Genomic DNA, 27,317 nt, shown 5'->3' with positions numbered 1-27,317 from the left:
TGCTGAGGGTAACACAATTAGTTTTTCAATCTGCCCTTAAAATATACATTATAAAACAAAACTTTGCATAATGTTGTAAAGAAAATAATTTCCCTATTGTTGGTCTGTGCCTGCAAAACATGAAGATCCATTAGAATCGCATAATTGTGGTTAACCACGTCATTATTCACAGGATAAAATTCATCTGAGCTCCTACAGGGGGAAAAAATGCTAAAATGGTACGCACAGGCTCTCTCCTCTCACAATGGGGAAATTTGCAATTGACTAAATGCGAAAAGGTTAAATGCCAAGTTCCACTTGTAAAAACTAAAAAACTTTGTTTTATTCAACTAGCTTAGAGGGGATCTGGCATAAATCATGTTGTATTCACTATTAACCCAGCTTTTAAAATGCACATATTGTTACTCTGAAAACAACCGGGAAGACCATTAACAGAGCCCATAATATGCTAATTAAGAACAGAGCCATTTCATCCAGCACAGGAACACGCAGGCATTGTGGGTAATTAACCGTTTGCACAGATGCAAATATCTTACCAGGTAACGTTTTACACAGAACACAGAGATATAAGGGCAAGTGTGCAGAAATCAAAGCTTGTCTTTTATTTTATTGTCAAATCTGAAATAAACATTATTTTCCATTTCTGTTTACTTGCACGTGATAAAATATTGGCACAGAAAGAATAGGTCAGTCTGAAGTGTGGTTTAACACATGGATTGGTCATAGGTTTAGATCCAGCAGGGAAATAAACAGAGCAAGGCTTGGCTTAGCAAGGCTGATAAAACGCACCCAATCTAAGTGAACTCTCAGTAACCTGCTGAGGCAATCCAGGGAGATGGTAGCTAAGAGCTCAGCTGCTTTGGTCTGGTATCTGCAGGCTCCAGACTTCTGAAGTCAAAAAGCAATGGGGCATCTTTCAGCAGCTGACAGCACATTTTAAATACTGAGTCGTTATTGTTCAATCATATTGACTCACTCTATAACAACTAAGGATGCATATCTATCCCATAGATCTTATATTTATAAATAACTTCAAAGAATGTGAAGATGTGTCATGCTGCATTTCTGCAACTGTTTTGGGAGATTGTTTTAATTGCAAATCATATAATTTTGTGCTATTTGTGTATATATGAAATATTATTTTTCTTTTCTTTTGTCAGTTTTTATATTGCTGTCTTTGTAATATATATGATGGCTTACATTAGAATAAAATGTTCTTATTATTGGGAGTACACATTTTTACATTTAAATATTAAATGCTGTATAGGCATGCTGTATATTCATATTCGTGATACAAATACTGTTTTTTTTTTATTATTATATTATAAAGGCAACACTGCAAGGCTCTTCAAATGACGTTGTTTCTGCATAATTCCACCAGTGAAATTCAGGTAAAGGGAAATGAATGAAGCTTTCTGATACCTGTGTGACCTTGACTGTTAAAATGGCTGTAAGGAAATGGCTAATTTAAATATTAAATAAGTAACCAAATAATGTTAAAAGGGGAAAATACTATGAGTCAGCAGGCTGATTATATTAGACAGTACTAATCAGAACACACAGGAATGTCTTTTTTGGATAAAATTCATAGCTTATACAATTTTGGGAAGCTGCCCATTATGTTTTAATTTCAGAATATTTTATGATTTGTACATATATTCATGTTTGCATACTTTATTTAAATCCAAAATGAACAAACCAAAAGCATATGCCCACAAACAAATATAAAAAAGTTTGTTCTAGCATTTTTGTAGAGAAGAGATTTGAGAGAAAAGAAATTCAACTTGTCTTTATTCACAATGAATACAGGTTATCTGGCCTCAATTAGCCCATCTAGCCTGCCTGTCTCAGAACCAACAAATTATATATATATATATATAGTACACAACCTTTATTCATTGTATCATAGTGTGTATATATTTGAATGTAATATACTTTGAAATACATTGTGTGTGTGTGTATAAATATATATATTTATATAATTTAATCACTTATTTTACATAAATTATAAACGTTTTGTTGTTTTATCTACATATAGGAAAATATATATGCATGTACGTGTTTATATTTACATGTAAGTTTCCTATAGGAAAATATGTATGAATGTAACTATATTACCTTATATAGATATAAATTTTAACGCACAAAAACATTTATTTTATATGTAAAATCAAAGTGACAAGCTGCAGTGAGAAGTTACGCTTTTTGACGACAAAGATGTTGATATAATGATTTTAAAAATACATTTCAGTATAAGATTATATAGGCTATGGTAATGCCAGCCACATTTTAAATCACCAATAAAAGGACATAAATAAGAAATGCAATGCAAGTTAAGCCTTTTTATGTAAAATCGTTTTGAAGTGATGTTTTCAAAAATAGGATTGATTTACAGCAGTGTATTGTCATTTGAGTCCATGTTTGGAGCGCGTGGGGTTATTTCAGCCCACCTAACGTTATACCTCCTAAAACAACTGCAGAAAATAAGGAAGCCGAAATCATTCTAGCTGTGTGCCGTTTCGCCGCTCAGAAACATGCAGACTACCGCACAAGTGTCTTCCGCCTATTTTTCCATTCATTCCTGTACAAAAGCAAACAGGGGCGACTCTCTTTAACTGTCCTGCTCTTCACCAAAAGCTCTTTTCCTCTCCCTCTCTGTGTTTCGCTCGTTCTCGTTCAAGCCCTTTTCCCCCTCCAGTACTTTTTCCTGCCCCTCTCTATTTATGAAAACGTCACTTCAAGTCCCTCCCTGTTTGAATCTCATTAGTTTTTTTTTCTTGTGTGTTTCTCCCTGTCAATAATCCCGAATCCAGACTCTCTCTATTTCCATCCCTCTCTATCTGTCAATCAGCGCCGCCTTTGAACTGAAAACCACTCCGACCAACTTCAACTCCCTCAATCCGAGCGCCTCAGCTCCGTCTCCGGCTTCTGTTTCTGCCAAGATTGCCCTCTTCTTTTTGAGTTTTGAACACTCACCCAGCCAAACGCCACTGCGAGTCCCTAAACTTAAAACTCGGGATTCGGGGATCACACCAAGATCAAGGGTTTAAAAACTTTTGGGTGTTTTTGGCCCCCCGCAAAATTAGCGCTCCTCGGGAAAAATGCCGCAGCTGAACGGCGGTGGAGGGGACGATCTGGGTGCGAACGATGAAATGATTTCCTTCAAAGACGAAGGCGAGCAGGAGGAAAAGATTTCGGAGAACTCCTCAGCAGAAAGGGATTTAGCAGATGTCAAGTCTTCTCTGGTAAACGAGTCGGAAACGAATCAAAACAGCTCTTCGGATTCCGAGGTAAGTGACAAATAACCGCGACTTGTCCACAACTTTACATGCACTTTTCTTGTTTAAACACGCTGCTAACTAGCTAACGATCTCCTCGCTGTGATTATTCAATGCATTCCCTGTGTTTCGTTGCATTTCAAGGCGGAAAGACGGCCTCCGCCTAGATCTGAAAGTTTCAGAGACAAAACAAGAGAAAGTTTAGAGGAGGGTGAGTGCTTGTTTTCTCTATATCATCTTTTTTTGCAGAGGACAACAACACGGTGCCTCGGTTCCGTTTGCTTCTGCACATTCGTACAAAGTTTTTTTTTTTCTGGGAATGTAACTTAAACTAAAAGTTTTCCTCTTTTCCCCCCCGCCATGTTAGCTGCGAAAAGGCAAGATGGAGGGCTGTTCAAGAGCCCACCGTACCCGGGCTATCCATTTATAATGATTCCCGACCTCACGAGCCCGTACCTCCCGAACGGATCGCTCTCACCCACCGCGCGCACAGTAAGTGTTTTTAACGTGTTTCTGCAGCCACATGCACGCAGCTAAAGCACCACGTCCATGTTTAGGGATTGCTTTGGTCGGCTCGTGAACTTCTGCAACACTTCACCACCCCGCGCAGTACAGAGGCATGCATGCCGTGCCCGAGGATCCGCTGCCGCTGTGAACGAACGCTGCCTGCGAGCGGCGACTACAGTGGGACGCATAAAGTGCTCCACATAAACACACGGCCACTGCAACTTTTAACTCCGTTTTTTTGCATACTTGGCCTTTGCCTTAGATCCTGCATTTTTACAGTGTTATTTATTTTAATCGTCACTCGTTTGCTTAAGACTAGACGTTTAATTTAAAGTAGCGTGTGTTCCGGAATTTCTAAAACTTATAAATTATATTAATAATATTGTTATTACTATCGTTATGATTTTTGCACGTGAAAAAATAAAGCGTTTCTGTTATTCTAAAGCATTTAACCCTTAAAAATTAAAATGTTAAGTTTAATTGCAGCCTTAATATTTTTTTTAATGAAATCAAAGTGGTGCTATAGTCTGCGCTTTTTCTGTCACTTTGAATTTAATTACTGCTGAAGAAAATCGAGTAGAAATGATTTTGACAGTTTAAATGGATGGAAACAAAGATGCTGTTATGACATGACGATGAAAACATTTTTACAGTGTGCCACATAAAATTGCATATTAGTCATTTATCCGAGCTAACATAATACCGCTTGTGTTATTTAAAGATTGCATTGCACATAAATGTTATTGCCAAAGAGCATCATGGGAAATGTTTATGGTAATTAGTGAAAGGCTGTCAATTAATTTGTGATTGTCAGAATGAAAGCACAATATTGCTCATTCCAGCCTTGACACTGTGTGTAGTAAAATATTAGTGTCAGAGTTGTTTGGAAATTAAATAAACATTTGCTTTAAATGCACATTAAATATAATATGTTTTATGTTTACATTAACATTTTGTCATGGCATGATGGACTTCCTATTTAGAGCATGCATAATGTTGAGTAACACGTAATGAGAATATATGCTTAATATTGCAATGCAAATACAAATGTTGTTTATATCAGTAATGCATAGTTATGCATATTTGTCTAGCACTTTTCGTAAGTGACTACCTTCGAAATGTACTGATCTGAAATTATGGATTTAACTTCAGGTATTGTAAAGGCATTCTGCTGTTTCTAGTATCAGTGAGACATTTTTATAGAAACATCTCTGGCTGTTTGTGTTTGTCGTGGATATTGCGTGCATCCCAAAACATTCCTTTTTGCTGAATCTGTTCTTCAATTGCTGATCATTTCTTTACTGATCTAAATGCACATTAGAAACATTCACACATAAATAAAAAAGACAGCAAATTCTGAAAGCATCAGTATGGCTACTGCAGATGTGCATTAGAAGGAATAATTTGACATGTAGCGTGTCTTCTGTATAGCAGGTTGTGAAAAATCCCAGAGATGCTGTTACCAGAGTTCATAGCCTGATAGTTCCTCTCCCTGCTGGGATGGAGCCCTGTCTAAATTGCTGGCTAATTCATTTTTGGCTACAGAGAATATATTTAGCGATCTCTCACGGAAGTAGGATCATTGTTTGATATCCTCCGCTATATGTGGGAGTCAGTCCAGGTCTGTTCTGACCCTCTAGCCTAAATATTATACCCATAGATATAGTGAATTTCTTTATAGTTGTATGTTGTAATGTTTGATCTCTTACTGTAACCAGGCCCACAGATCTCAGTCTTTGACATCGTGCTGTAGCCCTTCACCCCGCTTCTTTGCCATGAGGTCTGCTACCTATGAGCTGCCTGGGCGTCCGACCCACACCGCTTTGAAGTTGAAAGCCGTTGTATTCATAAACGCATTACTTAAATAGAGGATAAATAATTCACCTGAGCATCGATTAGCTGTCGCTCCATTTAACGAATGCATGGGGCTTGTTGGGTTTAGCTGCCGATGATGTGTTTTTAGCATTTCTTGGCATTTAAAAAAAACAAAATTGTATATTAACTTAACTTATTTTTATTAATTGTATTAATCTAAATTGTATTAAACAAGCAGATTATATATTCCATTTTATTGCATTTATGTGTTTATTGTAAGTATTTATTTATGGATTTATTGATCCAGTATTTTGTTTTCAGGATAAATTTGCTACTGCCGCATTATTTAATCCGTAAGGATTTAGGTAATGGCGGATGCTTCTCTAAAGGTTAATATCAGAGATGTGACAATTTAAAAACATATATTATTTAATTTACGTAGACCATGTGTCAGCTCTTGCAATAGTGATGAAATGCTTTTCCCCTAGTGTGTGTTTGACTGAAGGGAGAGAGCGAGTTTAATTCGTCTGACCTCTGAGAGCTGTAATAACGGGAGTTTGTATTTCCAACCACCTCAGTCGGAAAAGCTTCACGATGATTTGGTAGCAATTAGCAATTTGCCGTGACGTTCTACCGACAATGCCTGGATCCTCTTTTTTTCCCTCACTATAAACTGCAGACAATAGCCACTCTTCCCCCTTTCATCGAGAGCAGTTTGCGTGGCGGACACACGGCTGCGGACATTGTGTGTGTTGTGGTTGGAAAGGTGCTGGGTTAACTGGGTGGCTGTAGGCTAAAATCGCACCTCAACAGGTCTGTTGAGAGGGGAAAGCGAGGTAGAGCAGAGGTCTGGCCGGCAGAGTTCTGGCAGGGGGCTTTATGCCCGTAAATCCGCTGGGTTTATTTACTGCCACTCTGACTTATGAATGTTAAGATATTTGACGCCACCCCTGGCCCCATAATTCCTTAGGCCTGCAGACTTTTGGCAGAGGTTTCAGGTTTCAATGTATAATTATGCGTAGTTTAAAAAAGGAACATAATATATAAAAAGACAAACTTGCAACACCCAAATGCACTCTGCACTATTTAAAGCAAAGAGAAGGAGATGCATGGTGGAGACCTGGAATATTGTTTCCCCCAATATTTTTAATTTTAAAATGAATGTATTATTTGATCTAAAAATTTCAAAATTGATTTTTTTGTGATTAATATTTCTTGCTAAAGATGCCCTACATGTGCATATTTTAATAAACCATGGTAGAATCTTATTAGGCTAAGACGTCAATAACAGTGCTTTATCGTATGGATTATGTGTGTTGAATAGCCTGTCGTGTGAGGTGCAGAAGATAGTTTAATGCGGATTTACAGGGATAGACTCATACCTTATCAAATTGGCTTTACATGTTAATGGCCCCTAATTGCTATCCGCAGGGGGTTCACCGAGCTACGCGCTCGCGTTTTGTGCCGCTCTCCACAAAATACACTCCCAGTTTATTTAGAAGGTTGCCATCCTTTTGTTTTGCAAATCACTTTTGTTTACAAAGAATGGCGGAAGCAAGACTCTTTTTCTCTCCCTCTGCCACTCTTTCCTTCTCCTCCTTGTCTTTTTTTCTCCTCCTCCCATCCTACGTGCGCAAAAAGAAAAAGAAAAAAACACAAACGGTTTCTGTTTGCTGGGGCTTGATAAACACCCATAAAAAAGTGCAATCTGTTTTGGATTTGTGCGAGTTAAGTTGGGGAGCAAAGTTTGGCACCATTAAACTGAAAGCAGTGCCTGTGAGACATTAGCGGCGCACAGCACATTCTCAGGGCTTAATTAGTCCAAACTGTAATTGTTCATGGTCTGCCAATAGGAGTAATGCTCAGGAAGAGTGGAGTTGCACTAAATCGGCCCATGGTTTTTAAAACAATAAATCACTCGCATATTTGTGTCGTGATTCAGATAGAGTCCCGACCTCTCCCATCTCGACATGTGGTAAATTGTAAAGTCAATGAATCGCAGATGTGGGTGGGGAGGGTCGGAGGGGGTGGGCCGTGAAAGAGTACAGTACGGTTTTGTTAGTGCTTGGTAAATGAATGGAAAAGATTTGTGCTGTAAATATTTACTGAGATGTTTTTTTTTCTACTTGCAGTGCTCAATTGTCTTACGTTGATGATTTTGGCAGGCTGCTCTCTATGATCGCGTGTGAAAATAACCTGGTGTTTTCTTTTTTTCCCCTGATTGTTTCTCTCTTTTTTCCCCCCGTGTCACAATGGTGTTTTTTAAAGGCAGCGTTGTGCATACACAATGTTCTGCACTAGTTCAATAGTTAATGAAGGTTTCTTGTTCGGATGTGGACTGTTAAGAATTTCGTAAACGTATTGCAGATAAATAGAAATATTCAATTTTTTCAGATTTTGCCATGGTCGTGAATTATAATTCAGACTTTTTCTTGATTTATTTCCATCGTGTTTGTTTTTAAAGCTGCAAACGCAATCCTGTCCTGTAACTGATAAATGGGGAACTCCGATAAATTCTGTTGTAAATTCTGCGTCTCATGGAGCTGCATTGGCTTAGCAGCTGTGTGTTGTTGACCCCACCCCTCACCTCTCTCCTCTTCACCATTTATTTCCATACACAAAGATCAACACAAAGATCGTACTGTACGTCTGGAATGCAACTTTTGTCATCTGTTAAATATAGTCCTGCTGCTGGCCTACACGTTGAGGGGCTCCTGAAACATGGAAATGAAATGACTCTTTCTCTCTCTGTGCACAGCTGTATGATAGCTGCGTGTGAATTCTTAAATGACAGGCAGATTTTCCTGACGGGGTGTGTGATGGGGGTCAGAACGCTAGGTTGAGGCCTTTTGAGTCAAGGGCTATTTAAGAAGACCTTTAATATTGATTAATTACAAGCAGTGCAAGAATTTAAATAGAAATCTATGGAAGTTCTGCCATAATATTTAGATGATTTGACAAATTATTTAATTTTCAATCTTAATAAACACATAAATTAATAAATAATTTGTTGTTAAAAGAGCCAGCATTTTTTGGTTATGATACAAACTGTTTTCCTTTTTGTCAAAGCTTGAAATTTGCTCATTTTTGCATAGAGTTAGTTTCATCTACAGTAAAGTACAGAAAGTCTTCAAGAAAGAATCAGATCGTTAGATCACAAAATATTTTCTAAATGCATTTAATTTAAAGCTCCTTGATCTGTAATGTGATATATAAATATATGTAAGTATGCAAGGGCTATAATGAAATATTTTAAGGCTTATTTTTTTGAAAATCATTTTCTGTATTGGCACATAAAATCCTGGCTTTAAAAAGCTATTGAATATTTCAATTATTGCCCAGGAAAAAAAGAGATGCGTTTCATTAAACACATTTTGTGACAATAGTGGGGCATGTTGTCACACTGTATATATGCAGACTATTTGTAAAGAAGGGAAACATACAAAGATAAATTTTGTTAGTTGTGCATTTGTATAATTTACTACATTTAAAATGCACGTTTTTTCCCCTGAATGTATGCTAAAGTAGTTTTATTGTGCTCACGCAAAAATATGATAGATTTAGAATTGTCAAAATATTATATACATTTTATATGTAAATATTATATCGAATATTAGATTTCATAATCAGAACATTTTTGTATATCTGCTTTGCTCTGAAGGAATGTTTTAGAGGAGTTTACCTTGTGCAGCATTCTGGATTGGAGTGGGGGATTAGGAAAAGCGGGGTTGATTTGCCCGCCGTGGCATAGTGGGGGAGATGGAAGACGGAGAGGAGGGAGATGCACAAAGACACTCTGAATAGGGCGCATAATTGCTGCTAATGTGGGGGCAATGAGAGTGGCGACAGTTCCTGGTTAGATGTCCAAACAATAGAGTCCCCAGGCCTCACATTTATCTAATAAGAAAAAAAATGAAGGAAAGAAAAAAAAAACACAGCAGGGACTGAAAAACGACAAGGAGGAGGTGACAAGTTTATAGTCATGTTTGATGGACAGGCCATGTGTGTGGCATCCCCACCCCCCTTTTTAACCTTTTTTATGAACCAGGCTAAGTTATTAATGCTTCCTGATTCCCGCCTCGTCATCAAAATGTCGGTTGGAAGTTCTCCAGCATAGAGGCTTGGGTGACGCTGGCGGAATTTGGTTGCACTGGGCTTTTGTTTGGATTGGAACGTGCTCGGGTTAGGCCAAAGTACACACACATGCTCTCTGGAGCTGCCATCTGACTTGTATGCTTAATGATAGGAGTGCAAAAGTTTCCAGTGAAAGAGCATGTGTGTGTCTTGTGCTCATCAGCACAAAGTCTTTTTACTGTACATCATTCATTATCAGACTTTAAAACATAATGATCGGTGTTGTCATGCATCAGTTGGACCTCTAGTACAGAAAACACAATGAAATCATACTGTGGTAAATATTCTTCCCTGATAAAAAGCCTGATAGAGTGACCATCACAGGAAGTCTGTCACTGACGTACATTTTCAGTGAAACATCTGCATAGAACTTTAACAGAAAAACAAATAAAAACCTATCAGCATCTATTTTTAAACACAAAAGTAGGACAAAGTTATCTTCATTAAGGCATGTTATTGAAGCTTCTAAAAAAAGATGAAGCCTGACCAGTCACTGTTTTGCTTCAGTGTTTATTATGCCATCTTGTGAAATGTTTCTCTTTGATAAGGAAGTGAGCTAATTTAGTGTCGCAGCAACAAGTTTGTCTTCTACTTCTGAGTGCAAAATGAGATTCTATAATGTTGCATTGCAGAAGGTGAAATCCTGTTTACTTCCATAATCTGCATTAATTCCTGTAGATATGTCGGGAGCGTTTTGTATGGGTAAAGCACATAATTGAGAAAGTAATAGGTGATAAAACTCAGCCCATGTATTTTTAATCTTCTAATTAAACTTTTAATTGCCAAGGGATAAGCTCTGAGCAGGGCCCGGAGTGTGTGCGTGTGTGTGGATGCACGTGTGCTTGTCTGTTCGCTAATGAGTTTATTGCATGCTTGTTTCTAGCAAAGGTACTGCATTCAGAACTGAACAAAAGGTGAAGGAGATTTTCTACCAGGGTAGAAAGAAATTAATCCGCTAATCGGGGTTTATATTAAGATTAGAGGTACAACAGGCCGATATTTGCATGCATTTAATAGAGATACATGCTTTATGAACTTTAAAAACCACGTATTTGAGGGGAATTTGGGTCAGATCTTCCAGACTATCAGAAGATAACCATCCCCTGCGTTAAATAATGGGTGTGCGATGCCGTTTCTGGAGCCTTACATTATGCTGGCCATATCCTGCTGAATGGCTGTCAAACAGTAAAGATAATATTTCAGCTGATTAGCATTGTGCTTGTCATATGGCCGTATACCAGTTTTGTCTTGTTGATGTGTCTGAGGATAAATCTCACATTGAGACTCGCATCAAATTAGAGGGAATTGTCTACACCTCCAGCGCGCACTTAAAATGTTTTTATCGCAGACCGTAGGAAATGTTGGTTTGTTTGCTTCTATATCTTCACCCTTAAGGATTAGCCTGGATCAACTGTCGCTGGCTACATCTCATTAGAGGACTGTGTGAACACTCAGTACGGTCGATTCCAAAATGCAGGGAATTGACTTCCCTCGCTGAACGAATTGTCAATTGCATTGTGAGCGAGGGGTGTAATTGAATGGAGGTGTATCTTTGGCCGGCTGCCCCTAGGGCTCCGTGAGTCTGATCAGTGTTAGCCAGAGGTGGCAGATATGGTTTCTGATTGCAACAAATGTCCTTTCACAGTGTTAAGATCTGAACATTGACATAGAGGAGGTGTAATTCAGCAGCCCTCCGAGTTAAATAGAGATGATGACTGCTTGCCAGTCATAGTGAATAGTGATCTCTCTCCACCAGCTATCTGCTGAACGGAAAGATTTAGTGATGAGTAGGAGTGATTTATAAGGAAAGAGAGTTTAATCCTGACCTGGAGCTGTTTTCTTTGGCCAGCAATCAGTTTAAGCGAGGCTGGTATGGAATAGGCAAGCGACAGCGACGGCGTGACGTTTGTCTAGATGCCCTTTAGAACCGGCAGTTTTTCTTTATCTTCAGCTTTACAGCGCCTGTATCTTTATGGGCCGTCGCGCTTTGCATTTTTAAAATATCAATAAAGATAAATTGCCTGCTTTGTCATAGCATGGGGCGTCGAAGTGAAAGATTTCAGGTCACTGAAGGGAAAAATGATGCAGTGTTTGAGAAGCCATGAAAGCTTAAAACTTAACAATGATGTGGAGGCCTTGACTTCTCTTGGGTTCATTTCTTCGTGTTGAATGACATATGTGATGATGTTCCTTAACTGTGTGTGCTGTCTTATGGTATGGGAGGCAAAGACGGGAAATGTTTGAGCAGGAGTCCGTATAGTGGGTTGTCTAAGCCCAGATCTTAAGGTCTACGAGGAAGGAAGTCCCACAGTGTTTACATAGCCCAATTGTCCTGTTGGCCCTGGAGTGTCTAATGCACTACTGTTCAAACACTTGTGAGTGCACAGATGAGCCCTGCAGCAGCCTTCGACACAATAGCTTTGTCAGTCTTACAGAGTATGCATCTGTTTATGTGTGTGAAAAGTAGTCGCAGGTTCCATTTACTGGGGATTCTGTTTGCTAGCGCCTAGTGGTGTGGATGAGTAGTACTAAAAAGCAGCAGAGCTCAATTCATCTCAGTAAGCAGCATGGCAGATATGGGGGGTTGTAGCGACAAAAGACCCATCTTGCTCCATCAAACCCTGCCAGACATTGACATACGGGGAGTCATCGAACTAATTGTTGTTTGAATTACCTGTTATGATCCAATGACAAATCTCCTCCTCTCCTGCCATTGGAGCAGAAAATGTAGCCTGGATTGGCATGATGTTAGCAAGTGTGTAAACCGCGCTTCAACAAGATGGATAAATGCAATTATTGGCTAGGCCAGGAGAGGGAAAATCCATTTAAAGCCTGAAATGCTAACCAGGGGCCGTGGTTAATTCATTTGGCCAATTTGTGGGTGATGTACGAGTGTCGTGGCACATTAGTCAAGGAGAGTGTGTGTGTGTGTGTGTGGGTTTAAGCATGTGTGTGTTATCGGCTGTGTTTCGTTGGAGCCCCTCCTTGAAGCCCCTCCTTGAAGCCCCTCCTTTTTCCCATCAGCCCCCCTCCTCTTCCTCCCCCTGTCATTTCAGTGATTAATACAAATGGGGCATGAGCTCTCAAATGACAAAAAGATGCACTGAGTGCAAAAGAGCAGGATTGCAGTTCAAATGAGCCGGGAAGAGGGCCACGCTCCGTAAGGCGGCTCACCGAACGTGGCCTAACACACCCCCAGAGTCTTCAATCATGACTAGTCAACCAACTAAATCGCTCAGGGTGTGAGGAAGACAGGTTGAGGAAGCAGTACTGGGTCAGAAGCTTAGTCATGCCAAAGTAGGGCCCTCACTGACCTAGTTTGACTGACATTCTTCCTGAACTCTCCTCGGTTTACAATTAAGTTACAATTACCATATAGAAACTGCTATTTACTTGAGGCACGCAAAGCTGAGGCCACTGTGACGGGCGGCTCGCCATCACCTCTGCATGCCCATTTCCGCCCATCTCATTATCCTTCTGAAGGGCATGACAGTATTGAGCAACCCTTTGAAGAGGACTGTTGTCTTCCCCTTAAGGACAGCAAAGAGAAAGTCCCTCCATCTAGGGACTTTTCTTTTTGTTACTTCACTTGGGTAAACAAGAGTTCCTCTCCTGGCTTAAACACACTATTGATTTAGAGTAGATGAATATCCTCTACTCCATTAATGTAAAGTCTCGTGGTGAGAAACTACTTGACGGTTACGCAAGATTTGTGGTATGCAAACACGGTGGTCACAGTCTGGGGAACTTTATGAGGAAAAAGGCATCAGTTTACAGCGCTCGGCTGCAGATTGAACCAAAGTCTTTTATCAACACGGAGAGCAAAGGGAAGATTTTGAAAGCAGAAAGGTGTGTGGGTGCCCTCTTGCCCAAGAGTCTGCGCTTGGGTGGTTGAGGACATGAAGAAGGTTTTAGATCTGGTCACCTGACTGTGTGCTTCTCAGGCTGTGAGGTCAGGAAATCAGAGCCGGCAGGGAAGCAGCTGGCCCTGTGCCGTTCTCACAGCTGCTGTGTGGCCTTACACACTCATATACTCAACTCACTCGCCTCTGGGACCGGACTCCAGGAGTGCAACCGCACACTTGAGGAGAACCACTCATGTTGCTTTTTGTGGTCAGATCTTACTGATGCTACTTAAGTATGTGCAAATTTTATGTTGACAGTCATTTGGTTGCTTCTGTCTTATTACAGAATGGAGAACCAGGGACGCTTTGGTGGACGTGACTGCTGTTCTCTGAAGCTCTGTGGCTATTTTCAAAAACCCCTCATTTCAGTAGCATCTACGTTAGTAATTTCCGGCTTCCTCCCGACTGCAGACGAGAAATTATGATTAATCCCACTGAGTACATCCCAGGAACCCCTTCTTTTTAGGCATAGTGGTCGGAATCTCAAATTCCCCTCTTGAGGTCCTCTTCCAGCTCGGTATCTACCACGTCTTCACGCAAGAACAACTGCAGGCAGTGGCCTATTGACCGATAGTCAGGAAAGGATTAAAACAAACAGCTTGGAAGTTTTGTGGGTGCTGCTTGGATCACTTTACAGCAACGGACATGCCTCTAGACGCAACTGCTCCGATTTGTAGGGAAGCTGCCAGTCTTATCAGGTCCAAGCAGAGGACAAGTATTTTAAACAGCCATTCTATATGAACTAATTTGAGTTGGGCTTAAAATAATTGGATTTTGTGACCGAGTTGTTGTCTTAAGCCATGACCCTGTGACCCCTGTCTTATGGTAGCTAAGAAGCAATAATTAAAACACTAAGTCTGGGAGCGCAAAGACGTAATTCTGCCTTCGCCTCGTTGTGTTTTATGAAATGGAAAATGTTAGTGTTACGTAATGGTGTGGCTTGTACCCCAATGGCTAAATGTAGATTTACTGCTCCAGCGTTGGGCCGAGGAGCTGCTCCCATCTGCGGCACGAAGTCTAGCCACCCAGCATGGAATACGACACCCTGGGGCCCAGCCAGAACATGCACCAATCAGACATACATTAACACCAAGCAACACAACAGGTGAGCAATCAGGCCCTGCTGCAAGCCAAGAACACAGGCTCCAAATATTTTTATTGACTTTCTTAAGGACTATGGCTTATATAGTCATGACTCTGACTGAGTTTGGAGTTTTGTAGTAGTTCTGTCAAAAACAATTTTATGGGAATTGTTTGTTTATTGGCACAGAGGTGCATCTCTTTCCCAAACGATGTTGCAAGCTATAATTTATGTTGAGGGACTGATTGGGAGATTGCATACTTTAACGCTCGGGGTGCTGTGGTCTGGGACTCTGGAAGAGGCGACCGCTAATTGTTGACAGAAGCCATGGGCAGAGAAAAAGAAGAGGGAGAGACAAACAGAAAGAAAGAGCGGGTGAGCAAGCGAGAGAAAGAATGAATGGGCTCTGGCAGCAAGGTTGTGGACTGAAGCTCGGTATTTGGTTTTCAGGAAAGAGTGGATTCTTGGGATGTTCCCTAAAGACAAACGGCGGTGCTGAGCAAAGCCCATAAACCAAACACGCTCCCTCTTTTAAGAAAAGAACTCTCGTCACTTCTCAATTGCGCTTGTTATGTGGTTTACCAAACCAAGTTGGTTGGAAATGCCTTGTCCGGTAGAGGAATCATATTTTTTTTGTTTGTTTTTTTTTCCCCGACATATAATAAGGGTCTGCATTTGCTCGCACTGATTAGAATATTGTTCATTTAAAACAGATCCGACTTTCCACTTCCCGTCTTCACGCCATCTTGATCTCTGTCACAGATGCTCGACAGGAGGGCACATCTGCTTTCGCTAGCTTCTTGTGCAAATCCCGCTCGGCGGCGTTGTTGTGTTTTGCTATAATTTAGCAAATAACATCAGTAATGATTCAATTGGGCATAAAGTCATTGGGTGATGGCCTGTTTGCCATCTGTCTGATGGGATTACTGTTTCTATGTAATTAAAAGTGTGACCCCGTGGGGAGGATGGTGGAAGGCACGAGGCTGAGTGCTACACCCGCTAAAAGGAGGAGGAGGGGTGGCCTCAGTTCAGCACTAAAGATAGTAGGCGCAACAGAGCGCTGCAGAAGTGCCAAGCTCTTTACATGGATGTGCACATGTGTGTCAAACCCCTGGCTCATTTAACTTCAATTTAGTTGGGTAGAGCAGACACCCAAAGTCTGAGTGATCCCTGTGTGCATGCAGTGTGTCGGAGAGAGGTGGGGATGCGGGCTCCTGCTTTTACTCTGATTTCACCTGGGGTTTTGTTTGGACTCTTGAGCCTCAGTTTCTCTTGGACACTTTCCAGAGACTACAAGCCTGGCTTTTTTCAAGGCTCCCTCAGAACTAAAGTGAAAGGCCCTGGTCAGGCCTGGAATTGGATTTCAGATTTGATCTTGTTGTGCGTAGTAAACAGAACATTAAAGGCAAGAATATGCTACCTAATGAGTGAATGTGTGTCTGGGTGTGTTTGAGTGATGCTTCCCTGTCACTGCCCAAATCAACAACATCCTTGTTTCTCTTTTTATCTTATATCTTTATACATATACATACATATACTACATGCATTCATTTTTAGTTGTTATAAAAATAATAATATTACTATTTAAGTACTAAAAATTTGTATTGTTTCAGATATTATTATTTTAACTGTATTAAATAATAGTAGTAGAACTATAACAGAGATTATATAAATAATAAATTATTTATATATTTTATTGTTTGATTATTTTCAACAAAAGTATAAAAGTAAAATATATAGTAGAAAAGTAAAGTATATCTATGGCTCTCCTATATTCATACACAAACAGGATGTGGGTCTGAAAAAGACATTAGAAAAGTAAGCAGAAAAGACAGGATGGCACGTCTTGATTGTTTTGTCCAGCAGAAAAATAAGTAAGTTTGGTGAAGAAAAATACTCAAACAAACAAAAATAACTGGCTTAATTAGCATGGCAGGCTATGGCTCTGACTCGGTGTGGTTGACCGGGCATGACCGAGGTGGCACTGGTCATGGGCATAGGGCCAAACGCACAGGGAAATTATAGGGTGCCCAGGCAAGAAATAGAGCCTGTGCTGCCTCCCTCTCATATTTCGTCGTATCTCTAGCATAGCTACATATTTTAGCATGGAATAACCCTTGGCCGGTTTTCTAGACCTCTTTGCCCCCCCCCCCCCCCCCCCACTTCATTCTCTTTCTGTTTTTCTCATAGAGCCTCTTTATTTCTGGCTTTTAGACCTTTTCTTACTTTCTCCTCCCCTACCATTCTGTCGTTTTCTCTCCTCCCAGTGTGCACTCTGATTACCTCTCCAAACTGGCAATAAGTTGATTGCTTTACAGAGATGATGTAAGCCCTTGCCCTAAGGTACATCAGGTTGGCTTTCGCCTGCTTTATCTTGTAAAGCCTAAATTAACAGCTGGTTTGGTTTGAGTTCTTCTGGATCTGACTAAAGGATTAGGCTTCGTTCTCATGTTAGTCAATCTGGTTTGATTTATTGCAGGTCTATCAAAAAAGATCAATGGAGGCCCTTTTGAAAGTAAATCCTTAATCGCTATTTGCACTTACGTGTCATCATTGTGAGTTTTCTCTCCCTCTCTCTCTCTCTCTCTCTCATTCTCATTCCCTGCCTGTCTTCCTCCGGCTCTCTTTTCTCCTCGCCTTTTTTTCCATCTCATCTCGGGAACAAGGCGATCGGGAGTGTCAGTGGTATTTTGTTGTTATACGGGATGGATTTTTTTGCTCTCATTAGCCGTCCATCACCGCAGCTCAAATTGAAGCCCAGCTTTGCCAGCGCAGGCCCCGATGGCGGCTCGCTGCGTATTTTTATCGCAGCGCAAATCTACCTGTACGTTTCTACACATCCCAATGCCTGCAAAACCTAGGGATGAATCCGAGTATAATCATTTTAAAGCATGGGCCCTCGTTTTAAATTTTTCTTACGGTCATTTTCAGGAGTACCTTGCAATCAGATTGGTCAGCAGTTTAAGCAGCATTTAAGTCCCAGCATCATTTTATTCGTAGGGAAATTAATGTAAAGTTAAGTCCTGGAACAGAATGCGCAGGTCTTCAGAAACATTTTGAACTCCACACATTGTGTTTTAGAATTGTGACGTTTATAGGTGGTGCTGTGGCCAAGGGTGTCTGGCTGGCACAAATTTACATAATGACAACAAGTGCAGCAGCCCTTGGATGACCTGGAAAGTGAAATGGGATCTGCTTGTCTTTAATATTCCTCCCCTGTCATTCCCACTTCCTTTCACTTGTTCCTTCTCTCCTCCATTCTTTTAACAACAGGCCTATTATCCACACTCATTTTTTTTCCTCCCTCTCAAGGCCATGACTCTTAAAGAATCTGGTGCTGGAGCGGAGACACTGCCATGGCCTGCCTGATGGGAGCCACACACACACACTGACCCACTACGACTGGTAACGGTGGCCAGACAGTATCTGTGTGTCCACTTTAAAAAAGGATCACATATGCTGTTTTCAAACACAGGTGAAGGGGAATGAGTAAAACGGTGAGGATTGCACAGCAGTAGAAATGATACGGTTGTACAACCTAGTGAGTAACTGAGAATTCAGGGTCCAGGGAAAATGTCTTTTTCTTTTCCTTTTTCTTTTTTTAAAACTGTAGGTTGTCCTACAGTTATTTTATGTTTGAGAAGGAGCGTTTAAGTTAATGAGTTCATTCATTTTGTTGATTTCAGTGAACCTGTTAAAAAAAAAAAATCATTGATATGTTTGAGTAATCACTCAAGTGTTCACAGAAGTTCCTGCTTCATTTTACATGTATTTTACATAGTGAAATGAATATTGAGTTAAAATAATGCACTATAGATGTTTTCAAATCCATTAAAATTACAAAAAAATGAAAAAAATAATAATTGATTTGTTCCCACAAGTGTTCACAGCAGCCTCTGCATCATTTACATTTTTTTTGGTAGTGTCATTAATATCATTAATATTTATTAACTCATTATAGATGTTTTCAAATAAATTCTTTTCAAATACAGATTTAGTCCAATGCTCATGTTTCACATTTGTTTTTAAACCCTTTCAAAAGAAAACTCATCAGGCATATCAGACATCACTATTCTTGCAGCATTTCTTCTGTTTTCAGTACCGTCCCCCGCTCATTCTTTACAGACACAAATATTGTGTATTGTGGCGTGTGCGATTCTGCATGCGTGTGTGGTGCTGAGAAAAGCTCAGGCAGATCGATGTCAAGTTCAGGTGTGTCCTTCTCCCTGGCTGGCAGAGCAGGGCCGAGCAGGCAGGAGGGAGGGAGGCAATTGACAGGGTACGTGGGAAGGAAGGGCTCGCTGTCAGCCAGACAGACCTCTTAATCCTATAGCCCTGGGGAAAGGGTGTGTGTGATTTGCACGTGTAGACCTATATTTGTGTGTGCAAAATTTTCAAGCAGGGGTTAGTTGGTTTAAACACCTCAGCTGAGCCTATTGTATCCATATGTGTGGGTCTTGTGCCTGTCTTTGTGTCGGTTTGTGAAGGACAGCGTTTTATACGGCCAGTGTTTGCTGTAAGTCAGACGTCTTGTTGTATATTTATGTGAGTATGACACAATGTGTGTGAGAGAAAGGGGGTGGAGTAGTGGATCTGTCAGTGAGGTCTCATACCCATTTTGCACCCACAAGCCTTAGCCTTTCTCTTGGCACGCCCTCATTGTTTTCAACACTTCACTGTAAAAAATCCAGAAAGGAGTGATTGCATCACCTCAGAGTTTGTTAAAGTAAAGCACACTATTTAGCCACATTCCATACAAGCCTGCTGTCTCTAGCTTGCATTCCCACCCTCCCTCTCTCTCTCTCTCTCTCTCTCTCTCTCTCCTCTCTCTCTCTTTTTGGCATAGACTTTTGCATATATCACGGGCTGCCAGGCTAAGAGCCTGGGACTTCCCCACGCCACACTCCAAGCCTTTGATCCCTTGCTTTGGAGGTAACATCAAAAGGAGAGGCATAGAAAGGCAGCTACTACTGTGAAGTTCAATGTTCAACTTGATGGCTTGGCTGAGGGCTTTTTTTTCTGTTCTGCTTCCCCCAGCTGACAAAAACACACAGTTTGTAGCCAAGGCTTTTTTTTCCAGTGCATGTTAACCTTTATAGAACACATCTGTAAAAAAACAAAACCCACCCCCAAAACCATATAAATCTGCATGTCCGTGTCTTGCAGCCTTGCATGAAGGATGCTTTGGAAATGGAGCCGGAGCATTGTTAACGCAGCGTTGCAATGAGTTGCATCAAGTAAACGAGTAGATTGGAGAGAGGATACGAGGCAGAGTAGCCGGCTTCATTCAAGTTCATGTGCACATGTCATCATCAACTGTCAGACAGAGTCTGATATAGGGTCAAACAAAGCATTGTGGGTTGGCTTTCAGTGCATTTTTATGAAGAAACAAATTCTTATCAGAATGATATTGTAACTGAACCATTGCTGTTTATTAAAGTTCTAAAGCTGCTGTCAGACTAGAATTTCACCCCTTTCATATGCATGCAAACACAGGACAAAAACTCAAACTCATTGTCCATTATAGAGTCCAGAAAAAAATGCATTTGCATGTCTGGTTTGACCAAGGCTTAAGATATTTCCATGTTGGGACGTTTCCATTAAATGTTGTGTTTTAAGTCCTGGTCTGTTGGTATTACTACTTAAACCACCAAGGGTTCCTTGATCAGCCAACTTAACCACAAATGCTGTTATTTTTTTCTTTAAATGCTTGACAATGCTGATCCACCTTCAATTGGCATAAACCAATCTGGGTCAGATAAGGCATACTGTTTATTTAGTCGATTTGAATGAATGCATATAAAGATGTGTTCTTTCATCAGGGTGAGTTGCATGAGCTTGACAGTATAGCACAGGTGCAACTTCTGCATCTTATGAATAGACCTCTTAGTATATTCAGACTTGACATGTCTGGCATGTGTTACTGTTTAGCTAAGAGTAGAGATTAGTTTTCACACTCATCCTGCGTTAGTCCCAGCTGCGTCCAGCTACACATGTAGTTCTGCATCTCATCTGTGCAGAACTGAATCGATCATTAGCGAGAAGGGGGTTGCATTGAAGACGTTTACCTGAAAAGATGTTTCTGCTGGAGCTTTCGGATTCAAATAGAGCTTATAAACAGTCAGTAAGTTTATTTTTGCTTATTCTTGTCCCAGTGCCCTGTCACCCCTATGTTAATGGTTCGAGAAGACAGGTCTGTGGTTTGCCCAAGAGAGACACAGTGCCAGAGAGTTGCTTAAAGAGTGCATTAAAGATTCAGAAGTAATTGCTGTGTGTGATGGTGTCTGTTGCCGCTGTTTGTGGATGGATGTCTGCAATAATTAACAGAGAGGTGGAGGAGGGGTTATGTGTGTTCGTGAGGCTTTTTTTTGGTGGTGGCGGGTGGGTGCATTACTACAAAATCATTACTACAGTTTATTTGGAGGTGAAGGGTGCTCTTCGTGGGGTGCAGAGGAGAAGATAGGGGTCGCACCATCACCCACGGTGCTTTGCCTGTAGCTCCCACCGCATGACCTTCCCTGGGTCTTATTGTCATCTGTGCCTCCTCCATTTTAATGAGCTCTATTAACCGGTCCTTTATTTATTCTTTTTTTTTGGAGCAAAAGAACGGCATTGTCCCTGAAGGTAGTTGTGTTCTCATGGACAGGTCGTTAGCACTGTTACTCTTTGCGTACCTTATGCCAGTAACCATCAGTCGATTGCCATTTGTTATCAAAAATTACCCAATGGATACATCACTAACCAGCAAAAGGTACAGTAAACCCTTCTGCCATTTAAATTCATGCAGTTGAGAGTGAGATCGGTCTGAATAGACCAGCCTGTAGTATTTGTGCTACATTGAGCGTGTTTGATGTTCCCTGAGTATGGTTCGGGTTTGTGTTGTAGGGTAAAATCAGAAGGGTGTCCTGTTGACGCTTCTGACCTGCAACCATTTTGAATTTCGAGGCAGATAATGGTGCTCAGATACACTCAGGGACCAGACTTTATGAATATGGAGTTTGGAGTGCTTCAAGGTTTATTTGTGTGTGTGTGTGTGTAGGTTGAAACCCGTTTGAAGGTTGTTGTTGCTGCAGGAGGTGAAAGTAGTCTTTATTTTGAACTTGAGATTGTGCACTAGTGTGGTAATTACCTCCTCATGGTGGCCAGGGGTGACCCCATCTGTACAGTAAAACTGATCCATTGCCTAGAGTGTGTGTGTGTGTGTGTGTGTTTGTGTGTGTTTAAACGTGAGCTCCAAAGTCCAAACTCCATGCCAACCCAATGTTAATTCTACAGGACCTATGAGCAGGCACACCTAGCGCTAAGCCCTGCGCCCACGCTGAAGATCACGTAGCTGGTAAGTAGGTCAGTGTATGAGATTCCACAGGGTAGGAATGAGACCTCTCTTGGTGTTGAAACACTGCAGGCTGTGTAAGTGTGCAGCTCTTGGGTGTGTTGCTAGGCCTTAGCTGCCTGTATGTCTCATTATGGGCCCTGCTGGAGGAGACACCAGCCACGAAGACTAGAGCCTGCAGGGCTATTTATAGAGCACTCTTAAGGGGCCCATAATCACCCAGAAGAGAGAGAGAACAAGAGGAAGAAAGAGTAGAAGCAGGGGGGCATACGTTTTTGGAAAATAATCCCAAAAATTATATTTCAAGAGAAGAATTGTACCCAACCATATAATATGACAATTTTAAGACCAAACGGAAGTCTCTAGTTGCCTTCCTCCCAGCAAACAAGACATGAATATTGGGCAAATGATGTAACATGATTAATATTCTTCAGCCAAACTGATACATTTTATGTCTCCTCCATTTCTATGCCCCTTGGGTAGAAGAAAAACACAACCTAAAAAGACACATGAACTTGTTCCTGCTTAATAGAAATATTAATGGATCAGCAGTCCTTTGGTGTGCAATCACCAAATGCTATGTCAGCCTACATGGACTTTAATAGAGGAACCCTGTCACTTTGTCCAACTGTCTCCATGAGAGACGGTTTGTTTGTTTTACTGCCTCCTCAAGCAAGGAGGACGGCTGCTCTTAAAGAGCTAGTCTGGCTTTGAGGCTTGGCAGAACTTCTTTATGGCCTTACTTATTGGTAGTATGTGCGCACTAACACAGTACCTAACACAGTCTGAGCGCTTCAGGTGATTCTGCTGCTGTTTGACTAATTTGAGCCAACACCTGCTACGTAAACGGACCACAAGTGTGGCCACATGTATCTCGTGCTACTGTGTTTGAGGTGCTGGATCAGATAAAAATAATTTGGGAATTGGGAATGATTCAGCTAAAACTTTCTTGAACTGTCTCTTTAAGTGGAAGAAGCGTTGAGGTTCTTGCATTACTGTGGCACTTTTGAAAACTTAAACGGATACTTCACCCAAAAAATGAAATTCTGTTATCATTTACTCACCTTCATGTTGTTCCAAACCAGTATGTATCATTTTCTTCTGCAAAACGCAAAAGAAGATACTTTGAAAGAACATTGAGGTCCAAAACATGGACCGACAGACAGATAGACACAGAGATTCTTGCAAGTGTGTACCAAAATGAGAGTGAGTACATTTTTGGGTCAGTTATCTCTCTGTGGGATAGTAGAGTTAACCTAAAATACCTGTGCCATTATTGTATTGAATGTTTTTATTCAGGCAGCTAACTTTAACATGTTTATAAGATCAAGATAAGACTCAATCATTTTTGTTTAAACTTGTTCTGCACCCATTATAGCACCCCTCGTGGCAGTGCTGAGTATGCAATGTGCATTCATGCAGTTTTATGCTATTTCAGAACAATACATGAACTCAAGCTTGCTTAGCTAGAAGCGTCCATGTTCAAATACTTTGGTAGAGTATGTTTTAGACCTAAGTTTCAAAAGATGCCTGCCTCGTCAACTGTTTGGAGGATCAGTTTTAGAGGCAGTGTGAAAGAAAAATGTCAGTGGGAGTTTATTATGAAGAGGGCCAAGGTGAGAGGTGAGGGGATGGATGAGATCAGGCTGGGGTCTCTGGCTCTGTGCTGTCAGAGTGCTGAGAACCCCCCAGCGGTTCCAGCTTTGGAGTAAATATGGGCCCCGCAGACCCTCTCCCGCCCCGGGGCACACAAACCCCAGGCCTGCCCACATTCCAGCTTTATTTTCTTGGTTGCAGAATGCCTGAGGCAATCTGAGCTGGTGGGGTGTTCTTTTCTCTTTTTTTCCTTACTCATTTTATTTACTCATAAAATGTGTATTAGAAGAACTAAGCAAGTGTGAAGAGCCTTCGTGTAGACTAACTTTCAGTTTCATCTAGTGTTGAGCTACTCCTCCTCCTCCTCCACCCCTAGCCCTCACCTCCAGCATGCTTCCATCCATCTGAAATGAAGGCTATTTGAATGTTTCAAGCAAACATACAAAGACAGACAGACGCACACACACCCAAACACATGCTTTCTCTCTCTTTTCTCGCTCTCTCTACCTCTCTAGAGATGGCAGTCTCACAGATGGGCAGATCCCTTCTCTTTGGATCAGTGAATTTCAAAGAGCCTGTCTGGATCATTATTATGTCCTTTCCCCAAAAAATTCTCCTCTTGAGAGAGCGAGTGTATTAAGTGCGAGTCTGTATGTATGTATCCATGCTTGCCTGTTCCTCAGCACCTGTGAACAAAACAATGGGCTTTTTATTGTTGCTTGTTCAGTGGGAGTTGTATTTATCATAATTCTTATGCAAACTTGTGTGGTTCTCCATGTGAACCTAGTAACAAGCACTCTTAAACATACTATTTTTAGATTAATTAGTGTTGCCACTTTTATTTAAAGAGACAGGAAATAACAAGAAGGTGGTGGGAGGTGTGACCAGGAGATTACCTGATCCGCACTCAAACTTGGGTCACCACACTGTTCAGCATGTTAGAGCAATGCACACCAGGCCACATCTGATCAGCCAATTTCAGGTGTCTTCGCTTAAATAATGTCTTGGTTTATTCTTGCAATTAGCAAGAGGTCAACTCTCACACCCTTAGACCATGTGTGGATATGGTGATGGTTAAGTTAACATTTGGATGCATGTGTGTTATTAGCTGCATATGTTCTTGACCCCTCTCCACAGATGGTCTGGGATCTTCTGGGCCTGATTGAGCATCTCTAGTGGGAAATTGGCTCACAGAGTGCTTGCTGGACCCCCTTACACCCTTTTGTCTTCAGGTTTTCATGTGTACATTGTTAATGTGGTTGGAATGCTTTCTAATGCATTCGTTCATCCCATGCTGGACATCTGAAAATAGATCCACAGATATCCCTAGCCTCTCTGACAAAGTAGGCATCTGATTTGTCTGATTGAGGAAAAGCCTTTGCTCTTAATCCAAAAACAAATCGAACACGCAATTTGCATGGATTAAATTTGCTTATCACATTGTTTTGTTTGCTCTAGTTTACTTACTGTTGCAAATGCTTCCATAATCCAGATGACTTTAGCTCTAGGCCTAAAATTGTAAAGTGGTTTTCTGGTTTGGAATGATTTTCTATTAAAAATAAAGGGTTTCTGCTAAGGTCAGTTTGTAAAATTCAGCTCCAGATCAGTTTAGGTAGACCTGATTAAGCAACTCGTGGTCTCTGGCATTTTCTATCTGTCTGTCTTTCTGACTCCCTCTCTCTCTCTTTCTCTCGGAAGTCTCCAAGCAATAGAGGGACAGAGAGAGAGTTCATCCCTTTTGGAGGATTTAGAGGGCTCCCTTGTCTTTCACTTCATCAGAGACAATTGATCCATTCATTCCCATTGTAGCTGTGCTGAGGCAAGGCAGGAGAAGGCGAGGCAAGGCTTGAGGGTTTGCTGAAGGGTGGGGGAGGCGAAGGGGAGCCCCTGTTGTTGGGGCCCCAGGACAGAGTAAGCACTCTGGGTAAGTCTGAAGGCTGAGGGGGAGGGTACTGAGTTCTCCAGATCTCCGGAGCAATTTGTCACATCAGAATAGCACTTGAGTTACGTGGAAGGGGGCCTCCTAGCTGGAGAGTTTTTAGTAGGCAGAGAAGAGGCAGGGGGAGGTCAGAGGTCATGGCCTTCTCAAACCCAAGTGGTGCGTCCGTCAGCAGGCCAGGGGTGGTGTAGGGGCTTGGGCTGTGAGGGAACACTGCTGGGACTTTGGCACTGGTCTAGGCTCAGCTTTCCTTGGCATGCTTGTAAAACCTGCAGGAGGGATTAGACCAAGGGAAAGGTCTGAAGTGGATACGCCTATCATAGTACGTACACTAAGCTTTCAGCACCCACACTGGCAAGGTGTCACCTTTCACCCCATCCAAACTAAACTTCACAGCGCTGGAGCACAGGACATTACCTGGCCCTACTTACCAAGATATTATCTGGTCCTACCTACCAAGATATTACCTTGTCCTACATGCGCACACGTTTCAAACTAAAACTTATTTATGATTATTGCGTGTTATTTTTGCATTAAACTTGAGTTGATTCTTAAACATTTGGCATTGCTGTCCACCTGTCAACAATACGCTTCAATATACCAGCTACCAGTTTGACTATTTGGAGGTGGGTATGATCAAGTTGAGGCCAAGGTAGGAGTCCAAAAGTTCCTCCAGACTGGATCACAGGAATGCATCCTGCTGTGAATCTACCTCTAATTAGCTCTGATTCAGTCCTATTCTTGAAGACACATGAGCAGCCTTACAACTACAGCCTCACTTTATGGGTAATTGCTTAAATGGTGAGCCACAGAACCAGGCATTTTTTCTTCACTTTTTTTCTGTCTTTGGCAAAGTGGAGCTTGGAATGTCCTCATAAGAAGAGTAAAATCTCAAAGGAGGCCTGACAAGGTCAAACAAACTCCACAGATAGGCTGTAAGAAGGGAAGGCGTGAAGCTGTTTGATTGGATAGAGCAGGACGGAGTTGGAGTGGAAAGGTTGACCCTGATTGGCCGGATCTGGTCAGACATGGGAATGGATTTGATTCTGATTTGTGATTTGCAGCCCAGTGTTTGAAGTCCTGGTAGCATCGGAGGATGCATTAGGCCTAAAAAAGAGCACCATTTTTTATGTAGAGTGTACTCTAAATTCATTTTTCACGTTATGGGCCCAAGACTGCATCCAAAATTGCGCCAAGGTTAAGAAATTGAGCCCCAGCTGCTGTATCTACCCCACCTTTCTTTCTGTCTTCTTTTTACTTCTGTCCACCATTCCTCCGTCCTTCTGTCCTTCCTTCATTTCTTTGTTTCTTTCCTTCTTTGTTTTCCATTCAACTTAAATGCTTCCTTAAATATATTGGCATCAGCCAAGCCCACATGCAAATCCACTCAACCCTCCTATTTAGTAACATAGATGGTTTGAATGCTTATTTGAATTTATTTAGTCATTGAACAGAGCAGCGGTTTCCAATGGTCACTTTTTTACCTCAGTGTTTGTTGCTCTTCAAGTTTCCATTAATAATAGCAATCAGGGCCCAGTTAACCCCTGACCTGTGTAATTCAGCTAATACAACAGCCACATTTCAAGTGTTAGGAATGTGTGGACCCTCACACTTTTCCTGATGAGACACCCATGACTCAGATAGCCGAGTCCAAGTCAAGTTCACGATCAGCCGGTTGTCTCTAAGCCTCTACAGAAACAGGTTAAAAGTTCAAGGGTCAAGTTCACTT

The 27,317-nt window shown here is 41.3% G+C and overlaps 1 protein-coding gene across 9 annotated transcripts in view; it reads left to right on the top strand.

Annotated features, from left to right (window-relative positions):
* The first annotated feature begins 2,765 nt into the window (after positions 1-2,765).
* The window catches only part of tcf7l2 (transcription factor 7 like 2), an 80,054-nt gene continuing 55,502 nt past the window's right edge, over positions 2,766-27,317 (top strand). For all 9 annotated transcript variants that reach the window (XM_079398068.1, XM_079398067.1, XM_079398072.1 and 6 more), the window contains exons 1-3: positions 2,766-3,290; positions 3,423-3,489; positions 3,646-3,770. In XM_079398068.1, coding sequence (XP_079254194.1) covers positions 3,102-3,290; positions 3,423-3,489; positions 3,646-3,770 — 381 coding nt within the window. In that variant the 5' untranslated portion in view covers positions 2,766-3,101. The remainder of the gene's footprint in view (positions 3,291-3,422; positions 3,490-3,645; positions 3,771-27,317) is intronic.

The sequence above is a fragment of the Barbus barbus genome (assembly GCF_936440315.1).
Source record: "Barbus barbus genome assembly, chromosome: 38".
Lineage (NCBI taxonomy): Eukaryota > Metazoa > Chordata > Actinopteri > Cypriniformes > Cyprinidae > Barbus > Barbus barbus.
Note: the sequence above shows the minus strand (reverse complement) of the source record. Positions and strands in the feature narration are given on the sequence as shown.